Consider the following 19,811-nt stretch of genomic DNA (forward strand, 5'->3'; position numbering starts at 1 on the left):
ACAAAAAAAAAACCCCACTTTATTAATATTATTTAAAGTCATAACAAGATTCCTCTGGAGTTTCCGTACATTACTTACTGATTGGAACTATCGACATACCAGTACAGTGAAAGAGTACCATGATATGTACCACCGGAAAAAAATACTGCACTAAACCAGATTACTGGTAATACCATGCACCTCTGTAGGATAGTATATCAGTGTACATATACAAGTGAGGAGGCACAGGTGAGATGCAAAGTTATGGTGACATCAGATACAGGTGAGACAACAAATAGACACCAGTGAGACACCAGGTTTCATGGAACACGTGTATGAAGCCCAAGAAGTTGGATTTCTTCCCCCTTTTCAAACATTGACTACATTTATCCCACAATTTCATTTTGGTGATAATCATCAGAGTTGTAAAAAGAGACTTCCCATTAGTACAGTTACAGTATTTCTGAAACAAAGGTGCTTCCAACATGTTAAACATGCATTTACTCAGAAATTCATATTATTCATAAGCTGTGATAGCAAGCCCTAACACATGACCTTCACACTTTCTCTCCTGAGAAGAATAAAAAAATTGATTAACGTTTGTTTCCTTGATTTATGCTTTTGTTCTCTCTCTTTCTCTCTCTCACACAGAGATTTTCAGGGGAGATGACTCACATGCTGCAATTAAGGAAGGAAAGTGGTGTGTTTTAAAGGAAAGAAACTTGTGCAACACTCATTTTATCATCAAATGTGTGTCTCATCAAATTACTGCCATCAAATACTAACTCCAAGGTGTCTTGTGTTCTCTGTGACAAGGAGATTTAATATCATAGTTGTCATTTGAATGGTGGAAAGGAATATACATTGTATAGTTATGTTATTATATCCAGATGAAAAACATTGCATTTTATCATCAGCTTATATTGCAGAATTATATAACAGTGAACTTTGATTGCAGTATCCCTTACGATAGAAGCAGTCACAAAGTTTCATTGAAGTATCTAAGTTCTTTTATTACCATATAGAAGGATAGAAAAAGTTTTAAATTTTTTGTACTTGTCCCAAAACTGACAAGCTAGAAACAAATGCACTCAGAAAATTTGTCTAGAACCTTTGAAAAAGAAGTGCAGTCTATTTACACCCCTTCAGATGCACTAATGTTGCACCTAATACTAATTTTTTTAAAATATTCTTTGCTTAAAATGTCAGATATATCATTATTCGTCTTTGTTTTGCCTTGTTTCATTATTCTTCTAATGATAATTTCAAAAACACAAGGAATTAGCAGAATGTGTGGGCCGTACCCATGCATATTCATTGTAGCCTTGTTTATTTTTAACTTTCATGTGACCGCAGGAGGTCTATGCAGAACAAGGGTCTGATCAAGATTTGTATATTGGTTTTTTAGCCAATTAGTTCAGATCATTTCCTTGTTTTCTTTCACTAGAGGTCATAGACTGTATTGGTGAAAAAGGTGGCAATAAGTGCCCATTTTAACTCATTCGGCCCCAGCAGTTTTTGTCGTTTTTGCCTGAAATGCGAGTAGGAAAGACATTTTGGGGGCTATTTCTGAATACATCGTAATACATTGGCTTTCAACAGATTTTCCATGAGACTAATGCCTAGGTGTATTAGAAACATCATTTTCCATTGGTTTTTTTTGCTTGCGTATGAGCAGAAGGGTAAAAGTTGGAGTTCTTTTTTTTTTTTTTTGCTTAATGGCCCCATCATTTTCATACGGAGACTGCTCTTTATTCCAAATGCCCACCTTATCCTAGTTTTTGCAAAGGTTCACCTGTCTGTGTGCAGTTCAGACCAGTCTGCCTTAGATCTAAGGCCAGAAGGTCTAAAATCCGAACACAAAATCGCATTCTGACCACGAGCGAATTTTGGTTGAAAAAAAAGCGGGTTCAAAAAATGCAGTTTTTCCCTTCCAGATTATTTGGTATCATTGTAGAGCTATATCTGTCTGCTTTTTTGTAATACCACCCACATTGGTGTATCTTAAATGACGTTGATGCTGCTAGGCATGGAAATAGGGTACAACCTCATCACACCTACAGGTGGGATTAGGGCCAAATGAGTTAACTACTGAGGGAATTAGTGTCACCATCTGATGGTTTGCTATATATTTGTGCAGAAGCAAAAACCTGTATTACCTATATGTATTTTATGTGGTTGGAGTAAAATATGAACATAAATAGGGAAAATTAAGTGTATTTATGTGATCTAAATCTTTATTAATAATGCTGACTAAACCTGTCAACCAATTAGTGACTTTACCAGATTTTTTGTTAGCCTAATTTTGAGAATTACATTTGTTTGAGTAGACATTTACCAGACCCTCCAATGGCAAAGATATCACAGAGTTATGTGAGATGTTGTATGAATGAGACCAAGATCACACTAATTGTAATAGCCATTGCTGTGCTTGAGAATTGTTACTCAGAAGTGATTATTTCACGTCATAGCTTAGTTCATGAATTATAAGTCATTTATTACTTGATTTAATGTTAAGGTTAAACTAATTTTAATTATATAATACATTACCTATTATTAATGTATTGTATATCTTTTCCTGACATAGTCCCCAGTCCAAGCACATTAATCTTTCCTCCAGTTAGTACTTGGTGGTCTAGAATAAAAACATGATCCCAGTCTGCTACCTTAGTTCACCTTAGTAGACAGTCCAAGTATCACCCTTCTTTTCTTTGGTTTGCAATGGATTTACATGTATCTCTTGGGCACTCAACACTTCATCAGTTTAGGCAGATGTTGGCCTTTCTATGGTCAGATATACCCTAACTTGTTTTCCTTGTTCATTTCTCGTCATTCGTTCTATTTTTGCATCTGTATCATTTAGCATTGATTTTGAGGGTTTTGAGAACATTGCTGATTAAGTGGTGCTTATATTTTATCCCTCTAATAGTAACTGGTGTCAGGGTAAATATTTCCTGTCCTTTTATTGTACAAGTTCATTGTTGTATCTATATATTTCCATTCAGTATTCAAAATATGGTTCAAGATATGCTGCAGGGACACTAACACCACCTGTCTTGCATGCATGGAATGTGTGTACACAGAAAGTTGCCCCATTTGTTGTTGTATCCAGTGAAGTTTGGCACTTAGTGGAAGGTCACTGGGGCCTATAAGGGCAGGAAGAAGGGTCACATCTCTTTTATTTCTTCTCAGAAGGACTCCACTCCATTCTAAGGAGCAGGCTACAACACTTCACAGTGTACAGAAGTCACCTGCTTCAGTGATGGCTCTTCCCAGTTTTTTGGAAGTGACTTAATTCACTTAGAGAGGCAGCTAGGATGCTAATTGGTTTACATAAGTCATCAGCTTCATTAATGACACTTCCTAGCACTGGAAATTGCCTGATTCATTTGAGAGATGTTGGGAGTTAGGGAGTCAACTAGTACCATGAAAGGGAGATCTTTGAGGGAGTGGTCTTTGATACTTCCCATGAAAGGAAAGTTACCAGACCCAAATAGTGAGCCCCACCTGCCCAACACACCTTACACTATTAGATCTCGAATTAAAGCAAGATCTCATTCATCGGGCTTCAAGTTTCCATATGAGTACTGATTAAAATACACTGGGCATTGGACATAGGATGACAGTTACTACTAGGTATCAGTTTAATCACCCTCACCCCACCATTTATTTTTCATTTCAATCATTGTGGTAACAGACTTAAAGTCTTCAGAACCGGTCGGAGGGAGAAAATTCAGGTTGCTACCCATTACTTTTCAATATTTCCATTGAATCCCTATGAGTTTGGGAATTTTCAGCACCCAGTGGTGAGTTGGCCATGTCTTCTTTTTTGACCATGCCATTCTGGATGGCATTGCCATGGATCAGCAGACTGGGCACGCCTAAGTTCTTCCCCACCAGCTTCAGCTGCATCATCCAGGATATGCAACTCACTCCCTGTGGAACAGGGAAAAAAGCAAACCCCATCTCCTTCCGTGAACTGAGAGTGGAAAACAAATGAGATAGTTATGCCATGCTTTGAGAGCAAAGACAGGATGACAAACCATTGCATTTTGTAGACAATAGATGAGTTCCCAGAGAAACCCATCACACTTGGCCGTCTGATCTATTGGGTTTGCCTTCTTTGTTCCATCCACCAGGTCAGGTGAGTGAGGAGGAGATGCAAACTTTTGAGAAGGCAGTAAATGAGCTTTTCTGCCTGCTTCTGAACAGATTTAAATTCCAAGTTTTTGGTATTTTCAGAAGTTATGATCCTCTCAAGTTTGGAGAGGCTCTTCAGGGCACAGCCTATTTCAGACCTGCTGTTGTTCGCTTCCTCAGCAGTGGTGCGGGTGCTGAGTCAGTAATCATCTAAAGGCCAAAAGGGGGCCAGGTGGCAGAAGGATTGGTCTTTCGTCTCATCTACACTTCTGCTTGGCCCATTATACACCCACATTTGATTTCAGTGACTACAGGGTCGGTGTTTCTTCAGCAGACTGGACCTGTCTCCCTGTCATGGCTCTTGAGAAATTGGTGTTAGTTACCATAGTCTCTCATGCCAGCCTTTTCTTTTTCAGCATCCTCCTTCAGGCTGTTGAAGGAGGAATTGTCTCCAGTGGTCTTGCCGAGACTGTTATAGGTAATAGTGAAGACAGTGATTGGTGCTCTTGATGTTTATGATGCCCTCTACAGAGATGCTTCATTTCAGGAATGATGTGGCCCTGGAAACATCTAAGGTTTTGATCATAGCAAAAGCCATTTGTAGATGGCCCCTCTGGTTGTAGTGATGCTATTCCTTGGACTAATGAACGATGTACGATTCCTTTCCACAGTAAGGAAGAGTTACTGGCTTCACAAAGGATCCTCCATCTCTTTCAAAGGCTTCCATTCCATTAATCACTCGCAATGGCTATCTCTGTAGCAAGAGGTGTATGTAGTTCCTTCTAAGGGAGGGTGCAAAACTGAGAGTGAAGAACACAAAATGACCAGGATTTTATTCCAGGAATTTCTTAATTTCAGAATGAGGAAGAATGGTTTGATTTATCATTGATATTTCCCCTTTGAACAAGTTTCTTCTGGAAGAACAGTTCAAGATGGAGGGGACTGCCTTAGTCAGGAATGCCTTTAAGCTGAACAACTGGGCAGTATCCATTGATCCCCAGGATGCTCTTCATTACATGCAAATCTTCCAAAGGGAATTTCTGCCGTTTTATTTGGGACAGGAGAGCTCTCACTGCCATGCTTGAAAAATGATTACTCATCAGTAATTATTTCAGATTACAAGTAATTATTTCAGGGTATAGGTTACTTTGTGGATAAAAAAATCCATTTACTGCTGGACTTTAATGTTTATATAGCAACTTGTTTGCCAGTTACAGACATCAGTGTCTTTTTTATTTTAAATCTCCATATTCATTGATGTAATGGGCCTTGCCTAAATACAGTGCTCATTTTTCATACCTGTCAATTTTTCAAAAGCCAAGTAGGGGGATTGGATGAAAAAATAGGGAGATTGGGACCTAAAATCGGGACAATTTTTGCTGCATTTTTAAAGCTTCATTTTCACTAAGTATTCACTGATCTTCTGGGTCAAATACGCATGAAATTTTCAAACGACACTTCATTTCTTCATGTGTCACACCTTATTTTCTCCCAGGATGTGACCTTTTCTCATATTCTGGTCAGCTGTGGCCAAACTGCACAATAGCTAAAGGTTAGTCTTAAGTAAACAAGCAACAAAGCCAGCATTACTAATTAACAGGTAATCCTTATCATTGCAATGATCTTGTGAATAGGACTGTCCTTCCAGTAAATTTCAAAGAAACCCTGTTCTACAGTACATGTTATGTAAACACCAGCAATTGATTGGCAAATAAACAATGCCTTATTTTGCTGTAACCAGCAGTTCCTAAATACAATCTCAAGCTGCATGTACTGTACATGTAGCAACTTATTTTCCCACATTTTATATCCCATTTTTATTCTCAACTCAAAAGGCATTTAACATTGTTTACTAAATAACATATTTATTCAGACTATTTTTTTGAGGGTACATAAGTTGCATGGTATGTTTCTCCATTCCTTCTATTAATTTAATGATGGTAATTAACCTTTGTATATCCAGTACAGAAATGATTGAACAAAAGTACCACTTAGCCATGAACGAAGCTCGCAGTACAAGTGCCCCAAGACTTTCATCATAGAAAATTTTCATTTTTTATCAATGTCCAAAAGTATAACTTATATTTTAAAAGTAAATTAGAGTGTCCCAAGTTGTACAGTCATAACATGTATGATAAATATGGTCGTTTATTTTTATTTGATTGTATTCATTGTCATGAATTGTTCTGGATGGTAACAGAAGGTGGTGTTGGTCCTGGACACTATGTGCAGTAGAGTATACCCAAGTATTAGAAGGCATTTGAATTTTAATAAAATATTGCAAACAGTTAGATAACCCTTTGTGCAGGATTGATTGGTTAACACAGACAGCTGGTGAAGCACTTGTATCACACAAATTTACTACATTGTAATGACATGCCAAGGGTCTGTAACAAAGAATATAGCTCTTATTTTAATAGTTATATTGATGATGCTTTCTCTTTTTCTAATACCAAGGTATAGGGTTCTTTTGCTCAGATAATTTATTTTCCCTCTTTTTTTCAGTAACATCCTGAATCTAAATTTGCAGGTGGGCTATGCTGACATCAGCGATAATGCCATATCCAAGAAAGAGTACCTGACACGAAGTGGTAGATCTTATGGTGAGAATTTTTTAATGTTGTCAATATGTAAGACCTGGATTTTTAATTATTGGCATATTAATTGCAATATCAAGCATATTTTAGTTATAACTAATGTCTGCAACCTAGTTTTATTTTTTGAAGAAATTATTGTGATTTTACTCAGTTTCAGACTGTCAGTCCATTCATATGTCATTAGGTTTGCAGAACAAAATGGTACATTTTGATGGTATTTAGTGCTCTTTTTATAAATAATAAATTATTAACATTTTTCTTAGCTCGTTTCTTTCCCAGCAACTTGGTTTGTTCATACAGTTCATTACATAATAAATGTATATTCCCTGTCTGCATCTGTCCAATTATTCATATAGTTCATTACATAATAAATGTATATTCCTTGTCTGCATCTGTTGAGTTATTCATACAGTTCATTACATAATAATTATGTATTCCTTGTCTGCATCTGTCCAATTATTCATAAAGTTCATTGCATAATAAATATGTATTCCTTGTCTGCATCTGTCGAGTTATTCATACAGTTCATTACATAATAATTGCATATTCCTTATCTGCATCTGTCTAGTTATTCATACAGTTCATTACATAACAATTGTGTATTCCTTGTCTGCATCTGTTGAGTTATTCATACAGTTCATTACATAATAATTGTGTATTCCTTGTCTGCATCTGTCCAATTATTCATACAGTTCATTTCATAATAATTATTTATTCCTTGTCTGCATCTGTCGAGTTATTCATACAGTTCATTACATAATAAATGTATATTCCTTGTCTGCATCTGTCTAGTTATTCATACAGGTCATTGCATAATAAATGTATATTCTTTGCCAAACCCCAATTAAATGCTAATAATTAATATAACTTTAAATTGATTCAGGAGGCATGAGTGCATTTGTTCCTCTCAATCTCGTCACTTTCTTCTTTTAAGTTTTGTATATTGCAACATACAGGTATGACACAATTGTAACACTTTTGTTTTTTCCCTGGTGCACTCTCAATGACTTACCATCTAGATGCCTGATGCGGAAGTAGGATTTGTGTGAAATATTGATCAGAATGGCACTTTCACACATTTAATTCCCTCATTCTCCCAGCCATTTAATCAGGAAATAGATTTTGTATTTTCTAAAGCAAATCACATTTATTTCCTAGATGAACGCTGGCATAGATGTATGGTCTAAGTCATGTGTAAGTTGCTGCTGAGGAGTAGATATGCTTGCTATGTTACTGTATTGAGAGAAGCAATCTTAGTTGAAATTCCTTTTATAAACAGATCATAGTTATTTAAATTAACTTGAGATTTTTATATTGAAACAAAGTATGTTTGTCCAAATATGGGTGCTTTGGCCAAGTGATTTTGGCGGGTGGGGCAGGTGTATAAAAGCAATGCAGCACCTTGGCTCCAAGATCAAAGCGTAGCACACTTGTCATGCCATATCAGCCTGGGAAGAAATCTGCCTTTAACCTCAGAATGAACATTTCTCTTGAACTGTTATGAGATATTTTCAGATAATAATTTTTGTAGAAAATGATACACTTGTAAGTGTGGTTATCTCGGTATTCTGAAACAGATATGACAAAAGACATGACTTAATTTTATAGCAACTACAGTGAAACCCTGGCATAATGCCATTTCAGATGTTACAGTAGCAGTCATGCTTAGCCCACCATTATTCACAGCTATTGAAACAAGTTTGTTGCCCAGATAGTCAACCATCATACACCGCTACTGAAACAAGCTTGTTGCCCAAATAGTCAACCATTATTCACAGCTATTGAAACAAGTTTGTTGCCCAAGTAGTCAGCCATCATATGCAGCTACAGAAACAAGCATGTTGCCCAAATAGTCAACCATAATTCACAGCTGTTGAAACAAGTGTGTTGCCCAAAATATTCAACCATCATGCACAACTACTGAAACAAGCTTGTTGCCCAAATAGTTAACCATCATACACAGCTACTGAAACAAGTTGCTGCCCAAATAGTCAACCATCATACACAGCTATTGAAACACGTTGGTTGCCCAAAATAGTCAACCATCATACACAGCTACTGAAACAAGTTTGATACCCAAATAGTCAACCATGATACACAGCTACTAAGTTAAGTTTGTTGCCCAAAATAGTCAACCATCATACACAGCTACTGAAACAAGCTTGATGCCCAAATAGTCAACCAACATACACAGCTACTAAAACAAGTTTGTTGCCCAAATAGTCAACCATCATATTCAGGCACTGAAATAAGTTTGTTGCCCAAATAGTCAACAAACATACACAGCTGCTGAATGAGCTTGTTGCCCAAAATAGTCAACCATCATACACAGCTACTGAAACAAGGTTGATGCCCAAATAGTCAACCATCATACACAGCTGCTAAAACAAGTTTGCTGCCCAAATAGTCAACCATCATATACAGTTACTGAAACAAGTTTGTTGCCCAAATAGTCAACCAACATACACAGCTACTGAATAAGCTTGTTGCCCAATTAGTCAACCATCATACACAGGTACTAAAACAAGTTTGTTTCCCAAATATTGAACCTTCATACACAGCTACTGAAACAAAGTTGTTGCCCAAATAGTCAGCCATCATACACAGCTACTGAAATAAGCTTGATGCCCAAATAGTCAACCATGATGCACAGCTACTGAAACAAGTTTGTTGCCCAAATAGTCAACCATCATACACAGGTACTGAAACAAGTTTGCTGCCCAAATATTCAACCATTATACTTAGCTATTGAAACAAATTTGTTACCCAAATAGTCAACCATTATACTTAGCTATTGAAACAAATTTGTTACCCAAATAGTCAACCATCATACACAGCTGTCGAAACAAGTTGGTTGCCGAAATAGTCAATCATCATACACAGCTATTGAAATGAATTTGCTTCTCAAAAGGTCAGGATTAGCCTGGGCCATTGCCACATGTATACCTCCCCCCCCCCATTTACCCTCACCTCTTCATATTGATCCTTGTTACATTCTAGTCAGAAATAATGATAGTAACTTTAAATAACCCCAATAGACACAGGCCACTTGACATTGTAATACTGAAGTTACATGTACAGCTGTACAGTTATCAAAGAGATTGGACTTTTTTTTAGTTGTAATAAATCATACCACTCCCATTTTTTGCTGAGCAGTTTTGCTAAGGTCATAGTTATAAACATAAGAATCAATGAATGTAGGGTTTATTTTTCTTATTGTTTCCTCTGTGCTTTAGGGAATGACTAAACTATTTCTATGGAAATCACCCATTACCCATAAAATTGAATGGTTTGCTCCCAAAATTTGATTCAAGCAGTTATGCACACCTGTCGAATTGTTCATCTCAGGTACATTATGAAGTCAGTACCTTTGACTGCATGTATGAATGTCAGTTAGTGTTCATTGTGCCTGAAGACAAGTTTCTTTGTAGAAACTGCCAGTTTCTGATTTGTGCATTGTATTGTCATTCAAAAGGTGGACCCTTTAAACGTGTCCAGATTATGTGAGTGTTTCAGAAAAGGATTGTTTGATTAGTTAGTAGGAGCATATTAGCAAGAAGTCCAGTATTTGGATTTGAAAGGAATCTCACAAAATATAGTCTAGAAGTGTTTTTGTGCACATTTTAAATGGAATTATTATTATTGATTCAGTTGATGAAGCAGTGTGTACATGTTATATATATTCAGTTTATATTGTATGCTTGATTTTTGTCTATGATTGAGGGTTGTGGATTAAGCTTTTGTATACATTATTTTTGTCATGAATGGGATTGAGGGTTGTGAATGGAATTTTGCCTACCTGACTTTTTCATGATTTTAAGTAGCAAACAAGATGTTTACTAGAATTTGAGTAGAAGAGTTGGTGGAAATTTCCATCCAAAAGTTTTGCTTGTCTAGAACAATCTGTTGAGTCATAGGATTTTCCAGAACAAATTATTGCATCATAGGTCAAGGGGGCATTTGTATATACAGTGGTTTGATAAACAATTATTAATTCTTGTTTCATATCAATTTTGAGGAATCTATGGTCAGTTTGCATTTGTGTTCAGATATAATTTGAGAGGAATTTTAAATTATTCATTGAAATTACAAAGTTCATTGACTTGATGGATCAAAACATTACTTTGAGATTATTGAGAACTCATTCAAGGACATTCTTGATTGTTTTAATTGTAGTACTTAAGGACATTCAGGACTATTTAAATTAATGTAGAACATTCTGTACTTTTGGACCTTTGATAGGACATTTAGGATTTTTTAATTCACTATACCGTAAGTGACTTTTAATTTTCACTTTTTATAACTTTGAGAAATAATTATTTGTTGATTTTACACTTGTTGCTTCCATTTCTTTCAGTTACATGGTTTAAGACGTAGCATCATAACAACATACTCTAACAATTTAAACTTCAATTTTTATTTTTTATTTTTACCAGTGAATGGCTGTATGCCAATGAAATAAATATGTATAACTGTTTCATGTATTTCTGAGTTAATATGCCTCAGATGGTAACTGCATCACTGATTACTGCTCCGGTGGCCTAGTGGTTAGAGCTTCTGCCTCGGATGCGGGAGGTCATGTGTTCAAACCCTGGCCGAGTCATACCAAAGACTTCTAAAAGTGGTACTAACAGCTGCCTCACTAGGCACTTAGCATTAAGAGATTAGTATCAGGACTGGTCGGCCTGGTATCAGGATAATGTGACTGGGTGGGACATCATGCTACATGTCTGCGGCATGATGCCCCAGTGCTAGGCATTATTTAAACTGCTACACTGCAGACATTGTTGTGATATGACTGATTTTTTTTTTAAAGCTACGTTAAAAATCTAAATCACACACATGTACTGCATCACTGAAGTCCATAGTTGTACCCCCATGACTAAGTCAGCACTTACACATACAGTTAATTTGTAAGCACATTGGTACTTTGTGAACCCAGATTAACATGTTATTTTGGGGTTTTGCTATACTACACATTTTTTGTTCTAATCAGTGCATCACCATCATACTCTTGTGTCTAAGTTAAATACTTAAAATAATCAAGGGTCAAAAGTCTGGGCATTTTTGTCATATCAAGACATGTCTAGTTAATGTCAGTGACTACAGACCCAGTAAGAAAACAAAGCAACACATAAAATGGATAATCAATCTAGAGATTCCTTTTTTAACTAACACTTCCTAATTTCTTTTCTTTTTCATGTACTACAGAGGTACTGGTTGTGTCAAATTCAAGTATCACAGACAAGAGGACACTTGTTCATGCACTTGAGAGTACAGTGGAGAAGGCCCAAGATCAATTATTATGGCTTAGTGAGAGTGAAATGGACAGTTCCGAGGCAGAAAAATACATCCGATTTTTGGGTCATTCCACCAACAGCAGTTCAGGGACAAGCAGTATTGAGAGTCCACCTGATTGAATGTACACCCAACAGGAGTCCAGCCATCCACCATAGAAATGTAACACTTTTGAATTTCATGACTATATCAGTTTTGCTCAATGTGAAAAATCCATGATCCTGTTATGTAAAGAACATTAAGTTATATTCAGTTGTAAATCTGAATGATGTCAGTGTCAAAATACAATGAAAAATGTCAGGTATAGGATGCTCCAGGAACCACAGAACTTTATCCACTGTGGACATGTGTTCTTTAAGTTGAGGATTGCATTATGTGAGGGTTAAATATGTAAATGAATCAAAACCTATGCTGTCCTGTATAAGCATGTTGCTATTTTATGGAGTTACTTATATAAGCAGTGACATCTGTTAGATAAAGGATCTCCCACTTACCTCAAACATTTGTCCACTGCGAAGGTTGTATTTTGTAAGTGAAGCTAATCAGATGCTGTCCTTTAATAACATGTTCCCATTTTATGGTGGTACATGTATAAACTAAAATGAATTTCACTGTACTTCGTGTTAATTAGGATTTCGTCCTGCTAACTGCCACATCTTTTCCTTTTCTGGCAGAAATGAAAGGAATGGATATTCCATTGCTTAACAGAGCAATTCTTGTGTTCCCTACCTGTTGGGAATGTGAAGTTAAATTACCCTATCTGTCTTCTTACCAGCGAATTTTCACATTACATCATTTTCTTCATTAAAGACCTTGCCAAGCAAATAAACCACGCAAAATATACAACAAAAATTGCATCGATTTCTACAAATCAAAGATATATTTTACAAAATAAATAATATACTTCGCTACATGGAATTACCTCAGTTTTGTGATTTACTTGGACCCCTTTATGTACAGGGGTTAACTTTTGACCCCCCAGACAAGGTTTTTAAAATATAGGAAATAACTTAATCTGTTGTACAAATCTTTGTATGAATTTTGAAAACAGCTAGAACAGTAATTAGGTTTAATTCTTCATCACTTATTCATTCCATGTCATTTTGTATGCTATGTGAAATTGTCTTCTAGGACTTTTACAACACCATCTTTTGGTGCTTACAGATTATTGATTTTATGCCATTTATGGGATTTATGCTTTTAAACTGTAGGAATTAGTTGTTGTCTTTAATGTTTCACAAGCTTCAGCATTCACTTGTTCATGGCTTAAGGGGCACACATGGTTTAACATATACTTAATAATGGCTTAAGAGGCATACAAGTTTTCATTTATTAACTTATTCGGCCCCAGCACTGTTTTCAGTATCTCTGCTGCTATGCCTCAGAAGCACAAAGCTGTGTCTAGCTGCTTGTGCCCCATAGCTTTTACCTGTTTGAAAACATCATGCACATGCATTCACTCTTACCTTAATTTCTCTTCTTATATCCAAATAAAATACACAAAATTTTCACCATTTATTTCAAATGAATTTGTCGACACATTTTCCCTATTTGTCGAAGTCTTTCACAACTTATTTATACAATATTTACACAATTATGTGCAATGTTTATCCGCAAGAACTCCATCATCATCGCTGTCAGCATCATCATCTTCGGACGATTCAGTCTCAGAAACTTCTATGTCCAAATCTAAATCTCACAAAATATCCAACTGCTGAACATATCTTTCCTCAGCTTGCTCAATATTTTTAAGATCAAACCCGAGAAACTCCACATTTTTGCTCTCATCAAAAATCACTCTTCCGTCTGCCATCATTTACGATTTTTCATGAACAGAACACGTGTAATTAAACTGCTCTCAAACTGTAGCCCTTGGCTTCTGAAGAATTCAAATTTCCACAAATGAAAGTAAAATCATTTCTGATTGGTTTAATAATTGTTTAGTTCTTGGAATAAACCATTTCTAACCAATCAGAGACATTGTATCTAACACACATTAATCACGCCTGGAGACAGGATCGGCCATTGAATGCAGTAAACAATTCACGACTACAGGCGGGATCGGCGAATGAATGCAGAAACCGGATCACGCCTACAGACCGGATTGGGGCCGAATGAGTTAAGAAGGATCCTGTATTTTGTTAGTATTCTTGGTTACATAGTAAACTGTTTCTTTAAAATGTTTACATGGTGGTTACTTTATAGTACATTTTAAGTTTTGTCAGAATTCTGACAAAAGGAATGTATTTCCACACACATGGCATTCTACAATCACTAAGCTACTTATTTGTTTTGAAGGCAGCATTGTTACAAAGCATTAAATATATTTCACATACCATATTTTGTCAAGCCAGTGGTAGTGCAGAGTGAGACCTATAGCTTTGCCCCCCTGGGTCCCTAATGGGGGTTTTGTCCCACAGACTCACTTTTCTGCAGCAATGTTGGTATTCTCATTACCATTAGTTTGTTATGGTTTTGGTTAAAGTTTTTAAATATCATATATTTCCTGAATCCCAGGATAAATTCTCATCATACCTAGCATGAAGCATGGACAATTTATTTAGCCATGTTTTGTTTATCAACTTTGGGCCAGGGTTATTTGTCCCAAAAAATATGCAGTAAGGTTTTAATTAAAGTTTTTAATATGTTGACATTTCCTAATCCATTTGATGGATTGTGCTCATATGTGCATCATTATGAGGTTAAGATAATTCATTTTGTGACACAATAGTTTGCCCTTTTGACCTTAAGGTCAGGGTCACAGTCATATTACATGTGTGTTATGGTACCGATTGAAACGTTTGATTTGCTCATATTTCATAAATCACTTGATGTAGCTGTTGATACGTTGGTTGGCTCATTATTAAGCTGTGATGGTTATGTGGCATGCTTTCTTAATCTTTTGACTTCAGGGTCAAGATCACATATTTTACAGCAGCGCTTCAGTCTTGGGCTTGATATGTTTTGATGTTATTTTTATGGAAAAAAGACAGTTTAGATAAGGATGAAAATTGATGATGCTTAGTCTAATTGTAAATAATTTAAATTTTCTAAACGAAATCACATTTTCCAGCTATTTTGTAAGAGACTTTGATGTTTACAGAAGACTTAGTCATTAAAAATCATCTAAACAAAACCTCTGAAATTTATACTGTATTTTACCTAATACCCAGACTGTACTTAGTAGTTATGATCTGGACTAATGCTTGTCATTGTAAGCACAGACTGCTGATGTTAGTGTTCCCATCACAGGTATGTTTATTTTTTTGTGGCCTAGTGGTTAGAGCATCCGCCTTGGATGCGGGAGGTCGTGGGTTCGATCCCCGGCCGAGTCATACCAAAGACTAACAAAAATGGTACTAACAGCTGCCTCGCTTGGCGCTCAGCACTAAGAGGTTAGTGTTAGGACTGGTCGGCCCGGTGTCAGGATAATGTGACTGGGTGGGACATCATGCTACATGTCTGCGGCATGATGCCCCAGTGCTAGACATCACTATAAACTGCCACATTGCAGACATCGTAGCAATATGACTGAAAAATTGTTAAAGCTACGTTAAAAATCAAAATCACATCACATATGTTTATTTTAAAGAGTTATCTTCCTTTGCATATGTTTGAGCTATACACTTTAGCTTTTGATTCTCTCCCCCATTTGGTCACACCCACGAAAATGTACGATCCATTTTTGAAACTGATTTAACCCACAAAGTTGGAAAGCAATGAGACTGAAGGCACATGTGGCTGTAGATTCCAAGAAATCATGACATTCTTGGTGGATGTGAGCAGCTGCTTCCTTCACACAGAGCATGCTAGGACCCGACAAGTGTGTACTGATGTGGACAGTTTTTATAGGGGTTGTGACTAATGAGTGTGCACTAATTAAAGTTAATGTGGATAATGTCCAATATGGTTTGAACATTTTACAAGATAAAAGATTCCGTTAGAGCTTGCAATTTTTGCAGGTATGTTTAATTGTTTTGGAGAAATTTGACCACCTGTTTTTAAGTAAATTCTCAAGCTCAGACTTTTTAAATTTAAGCCAGTAACATTCATAGCATAAATTATATTGCTTTCATATAACTTTCTAAACAGAAATCTTCTAGTGTTTCTCACAGAATTTTCAAAAGACACTATAGTTATATACTTTCCAGTGAACACCTTCAGAATGGCTTTAGCAGTTTGGAGGGCGGTCTGTTTTATCATGAAGAAAGTAGCATTCAAATAATAATAATAATAATAATAATAATGTTATTATTAATATTATTATTATTATTATTATTTTCAGTCATGAAAACCAGGAAGAATGGACAAAATTTAAATGGGCCATGAATCTGGAGACCACCTAGGCCCCATTACAGGGACTTTGGTGGCTAAGCATCTTGATCGAAAATGAATTTTATCAACTTTAAAGTCCATAATCCAGCACTTCCAGAAACATATTTAATGTTTTTCAAACCTAATGTTAGTAAAGTTAAACTTACCAAAAGTTTCAGTACTTTTGTTTCCATCATGTATCATTTGATATTTACTGAGACAGCAATGTAGCTTTGTGTGGGGAGGATGTATTTCACAATTTAACATGACACCAGACTTCTGTGGCACTTGAAGTAAGTGTTCCTGCCTAGACACTGACCTTGAGAAATGACCTCGCACTAGGTATGCAACACACTCTCTAGTGATTATATATGAGTATAATATATACAGTCTTCCCAATACCTTCAACAGATTCAGAGCTATAGCACAGTTATAGAAATTGAGTATCTGGACCTTAAATATGGAACCATGAAAGTGGTTGAAGAAACAATGTCATGTCATCATGCATATGATTATATTCAATTTCATCTCTATAAATTTGGCAGTCTTAGGCAAAAAAATATGTACCCTAGCATGTGAACATAACATTGAGACAAAGAATAGAATATGGAAGCCACAAAAAATAAAGATGTTACATTGTACACCAAGCCAGGGACCTCCTGCCCCATAATAATAAGTGCCAAAAATGAGCATTTTCTAGAGTAGGTTTTCTTTACAGTTGTTAAATATTATGCCCTGGTAAAGCTTAAAATGCAGCAGCTTTCAAGGGCTACCCCCTGGGCCTCTGATGGGGATAATGTCTCATAGACTCATTGACTTCTTGTTTATGCCCCCACCACAATGATATTTCTGGATATGCCTTTAGTACATTGTTTGATAAAGCTGCTTTTAATGGCTTTCAGTTTACAAAGTTCATTATGTATTACCACGCTTGAGAATTTCTGAGCTAGAACCCTGACACGAAAATAAATATTGTTGATTTATCATAGTGATATAAATGCATGACACATTCAGAAATTTCATTACACGACCTTTATATGGCTTTAGAGTTGCAGTCCTAATATCCCTCAGTGTAGGAAGGGCACTTAACTCCAGATTTCTCTGCATGATTTAGCAAGTAATGTGTAAAAAGTGCAGTTGAAAAAGAATTGAGTAAGCTTCACATGTGACTTTGATCATGCCAATTGGACCTTGTTCTTGATACACATATAGGTACAAGATACACCCTCCAGGGTAAAACATTTCATTCCATACATGTACATGTATCTGTAACAACTTGAAACCTATGGGCAACCTTTTTATGACATGACACAATTATGTTGACAAGAGACGTTGTTTTACAGATATGTCAGCCAAGTAATGATGTATAGTAGTTATGCCAGATTTTATGTCAGTTATTTTGCTGAATGTTTGCAGGTTAAAGCTCCAAACAAAAGTAGCATGGTCCACACCTGACCTTAAAGTGAGAACCATTAAAGTGGTCAATTTTATACCCTTGTGCATGTTTGTAAAAGTTTTACGATTTTCATACTACTAATTTCATCAATTTTCGAAACACAACCAGCACACTAAAAGTAAATTTATATAACCTCAATATGTGACTTTGACCTTAAGAAAAGAAGGCAACACAACCGGTGGTTCTGATGTGTAAATTTACAGAATATCAGCCAGCCAATAGGCTGGTTTCATTAAACCTTTCAAGTAGAATCATTCTGGCAATAACTATACACAACTGTCTATCCACATCAATTTGACATTTTCTTAAGGAGCATTTGGGCAGTGTCACTTGTAAAGTTCTCACTTTTGGATGATCACTGGAGTGAGAATCTCACACTGTTTCCAAGCTATGACCAAGGGCAAGACACACACACTCCAAGGACATGACCTAATGTCACCCATGGTCTGTAATGGATATGTCTGATTTCAGCTATTATATACTTCAAACCAATATATGTTTTAGTGTCGGAATCTCAACAGTTTTCAAATTGTGACCCAAGAGCAACATCAACACAGCCTGCCTCCTCCCTCCAAGGCAAGAAGCATAGAGTGTAACCCTATAATCCATTAATGTTGTTGCCCTGGCCTTGTTGATGACACCAACCATTTTCAGATCTCCTACAATACGTAAAATAATGAGGTTTTGTTTTAATATCATTAGCCCCAAAAGGTCGTATTAAAACCATGAAACCATTATACACATCCCAAAACCATCCCAATCATATCTCAAAGTTTTAAGTCTTTATCTTCAGTAGTGTAGAAGATGTACAACCTAGCTAATGGACAGAAACACATAATCACCACCTTTTGTGAAAAAAATGCATGGAAAAAAGTTGACACATTTTGGGGTAGGGATTGGATTGGAAGTGTTATTTAAACATGACTGTAAACGATAATCATGAAAAGAGTTTAAATACTATCAGTACTTAGATAAAATGCATCTTTGGAAAAGCTTGTTGATGACATGAGAACTACAGATGATAAAGTTACATACATTTGAACTTAAAGGTGCGTCTAATAACTACACACATGAACTATTTTGACAAGACTTTTTATTTTAGTTTTCAATACATGTACTAATTACAAATGTACTGCAATCACAACCATAAAACAATAGAAAGTATCAGGGTTATGAATATATGTGTACCGTCTGGTTTTGGTTCCTGTAATTTAAATTTGACCCATTTGGTATGCAACTTATGCATTTTTATGATTCATGTTAGTTCGGACCAGAGCATCAGTCTTAATTAATTTCCTGTGGAGCACATGCTGTCCATAACAAATTTATGGCCTGGACTAAATTTTGACGTACATGGACAAAGTGTTCATATGCATAATTGGATCAAGGTTTGATTGCTTTGAGATTACATTTGATGTTTATGATAGTTGGAGGAACAGAGAATCAACTATGACTTGATTGACTGTCCGTCATATTATAATCAGACAAAGCTATAATCGGAAAAAAACTGGAAAAATTGGTGACTTGAAAAATGTTGTTTTATTGGGGATTAATTTGCTTCAATGAGCAAAATGTAAAAAAAAGGGGCTGTCTTAATTAATAATTTAGAATCAGTTGACTTTATTGGATTAAGTTTTGATCACATATTGGCATTCATTTGATTGCTTATCAAATTATAATTGATTAGACAAAACTATAAAATATGGCAGTTCGTTAATCCAGTTGTCAAAGGTAAGTTGACAATCTTTAATTATGTTTTATTAGTGATTAATTTGCTTTAGTGGACAAAATGTTTAAAAATGGGGCTGTCTTAATTAATGTGTCATTTAATAATAATTTACAGTATATGTGTTTCTCTTTATTCATCATGAGACAAGAAATCTTGTACATCAATTTGCTCCATGAATTATGCCAAATCCCTGGCCAGTCATGAGCTCTTGACTGTCAAAAAACAAACGCACACACACACACACAAACACACACACAACTAGTGCAGGAGAAAAGAAAACTTGAAAATAACCAATGCA

At 36.0% G+C, this 19,811-nt stretch overlaps 1 protein-coding gene across 1 annotated transcript in view; it reads left to right on the top strand.

The window, feature by feature from the left end:
* LOC149803695 (uncharacterized) overlaps nucleotides 1-13,525 on the top strand; it is a 180,334-nt gene extending 166,809 nt beyond the window's left edge. Inside the window, exons 23-24 of the mRNA XM_089953483.1 lie at nucleotides 6,625-6,722; nucleotides 11,928-13,525. Of these exons, the coding sequence (XP_089809609.1) occupies nucleotides 6,625-6,722; nucleotides 11,928-12,136 (307 nt within the window). The 3' untranslated portion in view covers nucleotides 12,137-13,525. The remainder of the gene's footprint in view (nucleotides 1-6,624; nucleotides 6,723-11,927) is intronic.
* The last annotated feature ends 6,286 nt before the right edge of the window (nucleotides 13,526-19,811 follow it).

Source organism: Sinohyriopsis cumingii, chromosome 3, assembly GCF_028554795.1.
Source record: "Sinohyriopsis cumingii isolate HCF-2022 chromosome 3, ASM2855479v2, whole genome shotgun sequence".
In the NCBI taxonomy this organism is placed as follows: domain Eukaryota; kingdom Metazoa; phylum Mollusca; class Bivalvia; order Unionida; family Unionidae; genus Sinohyriopsis; species Sinohyriopsis cumingii.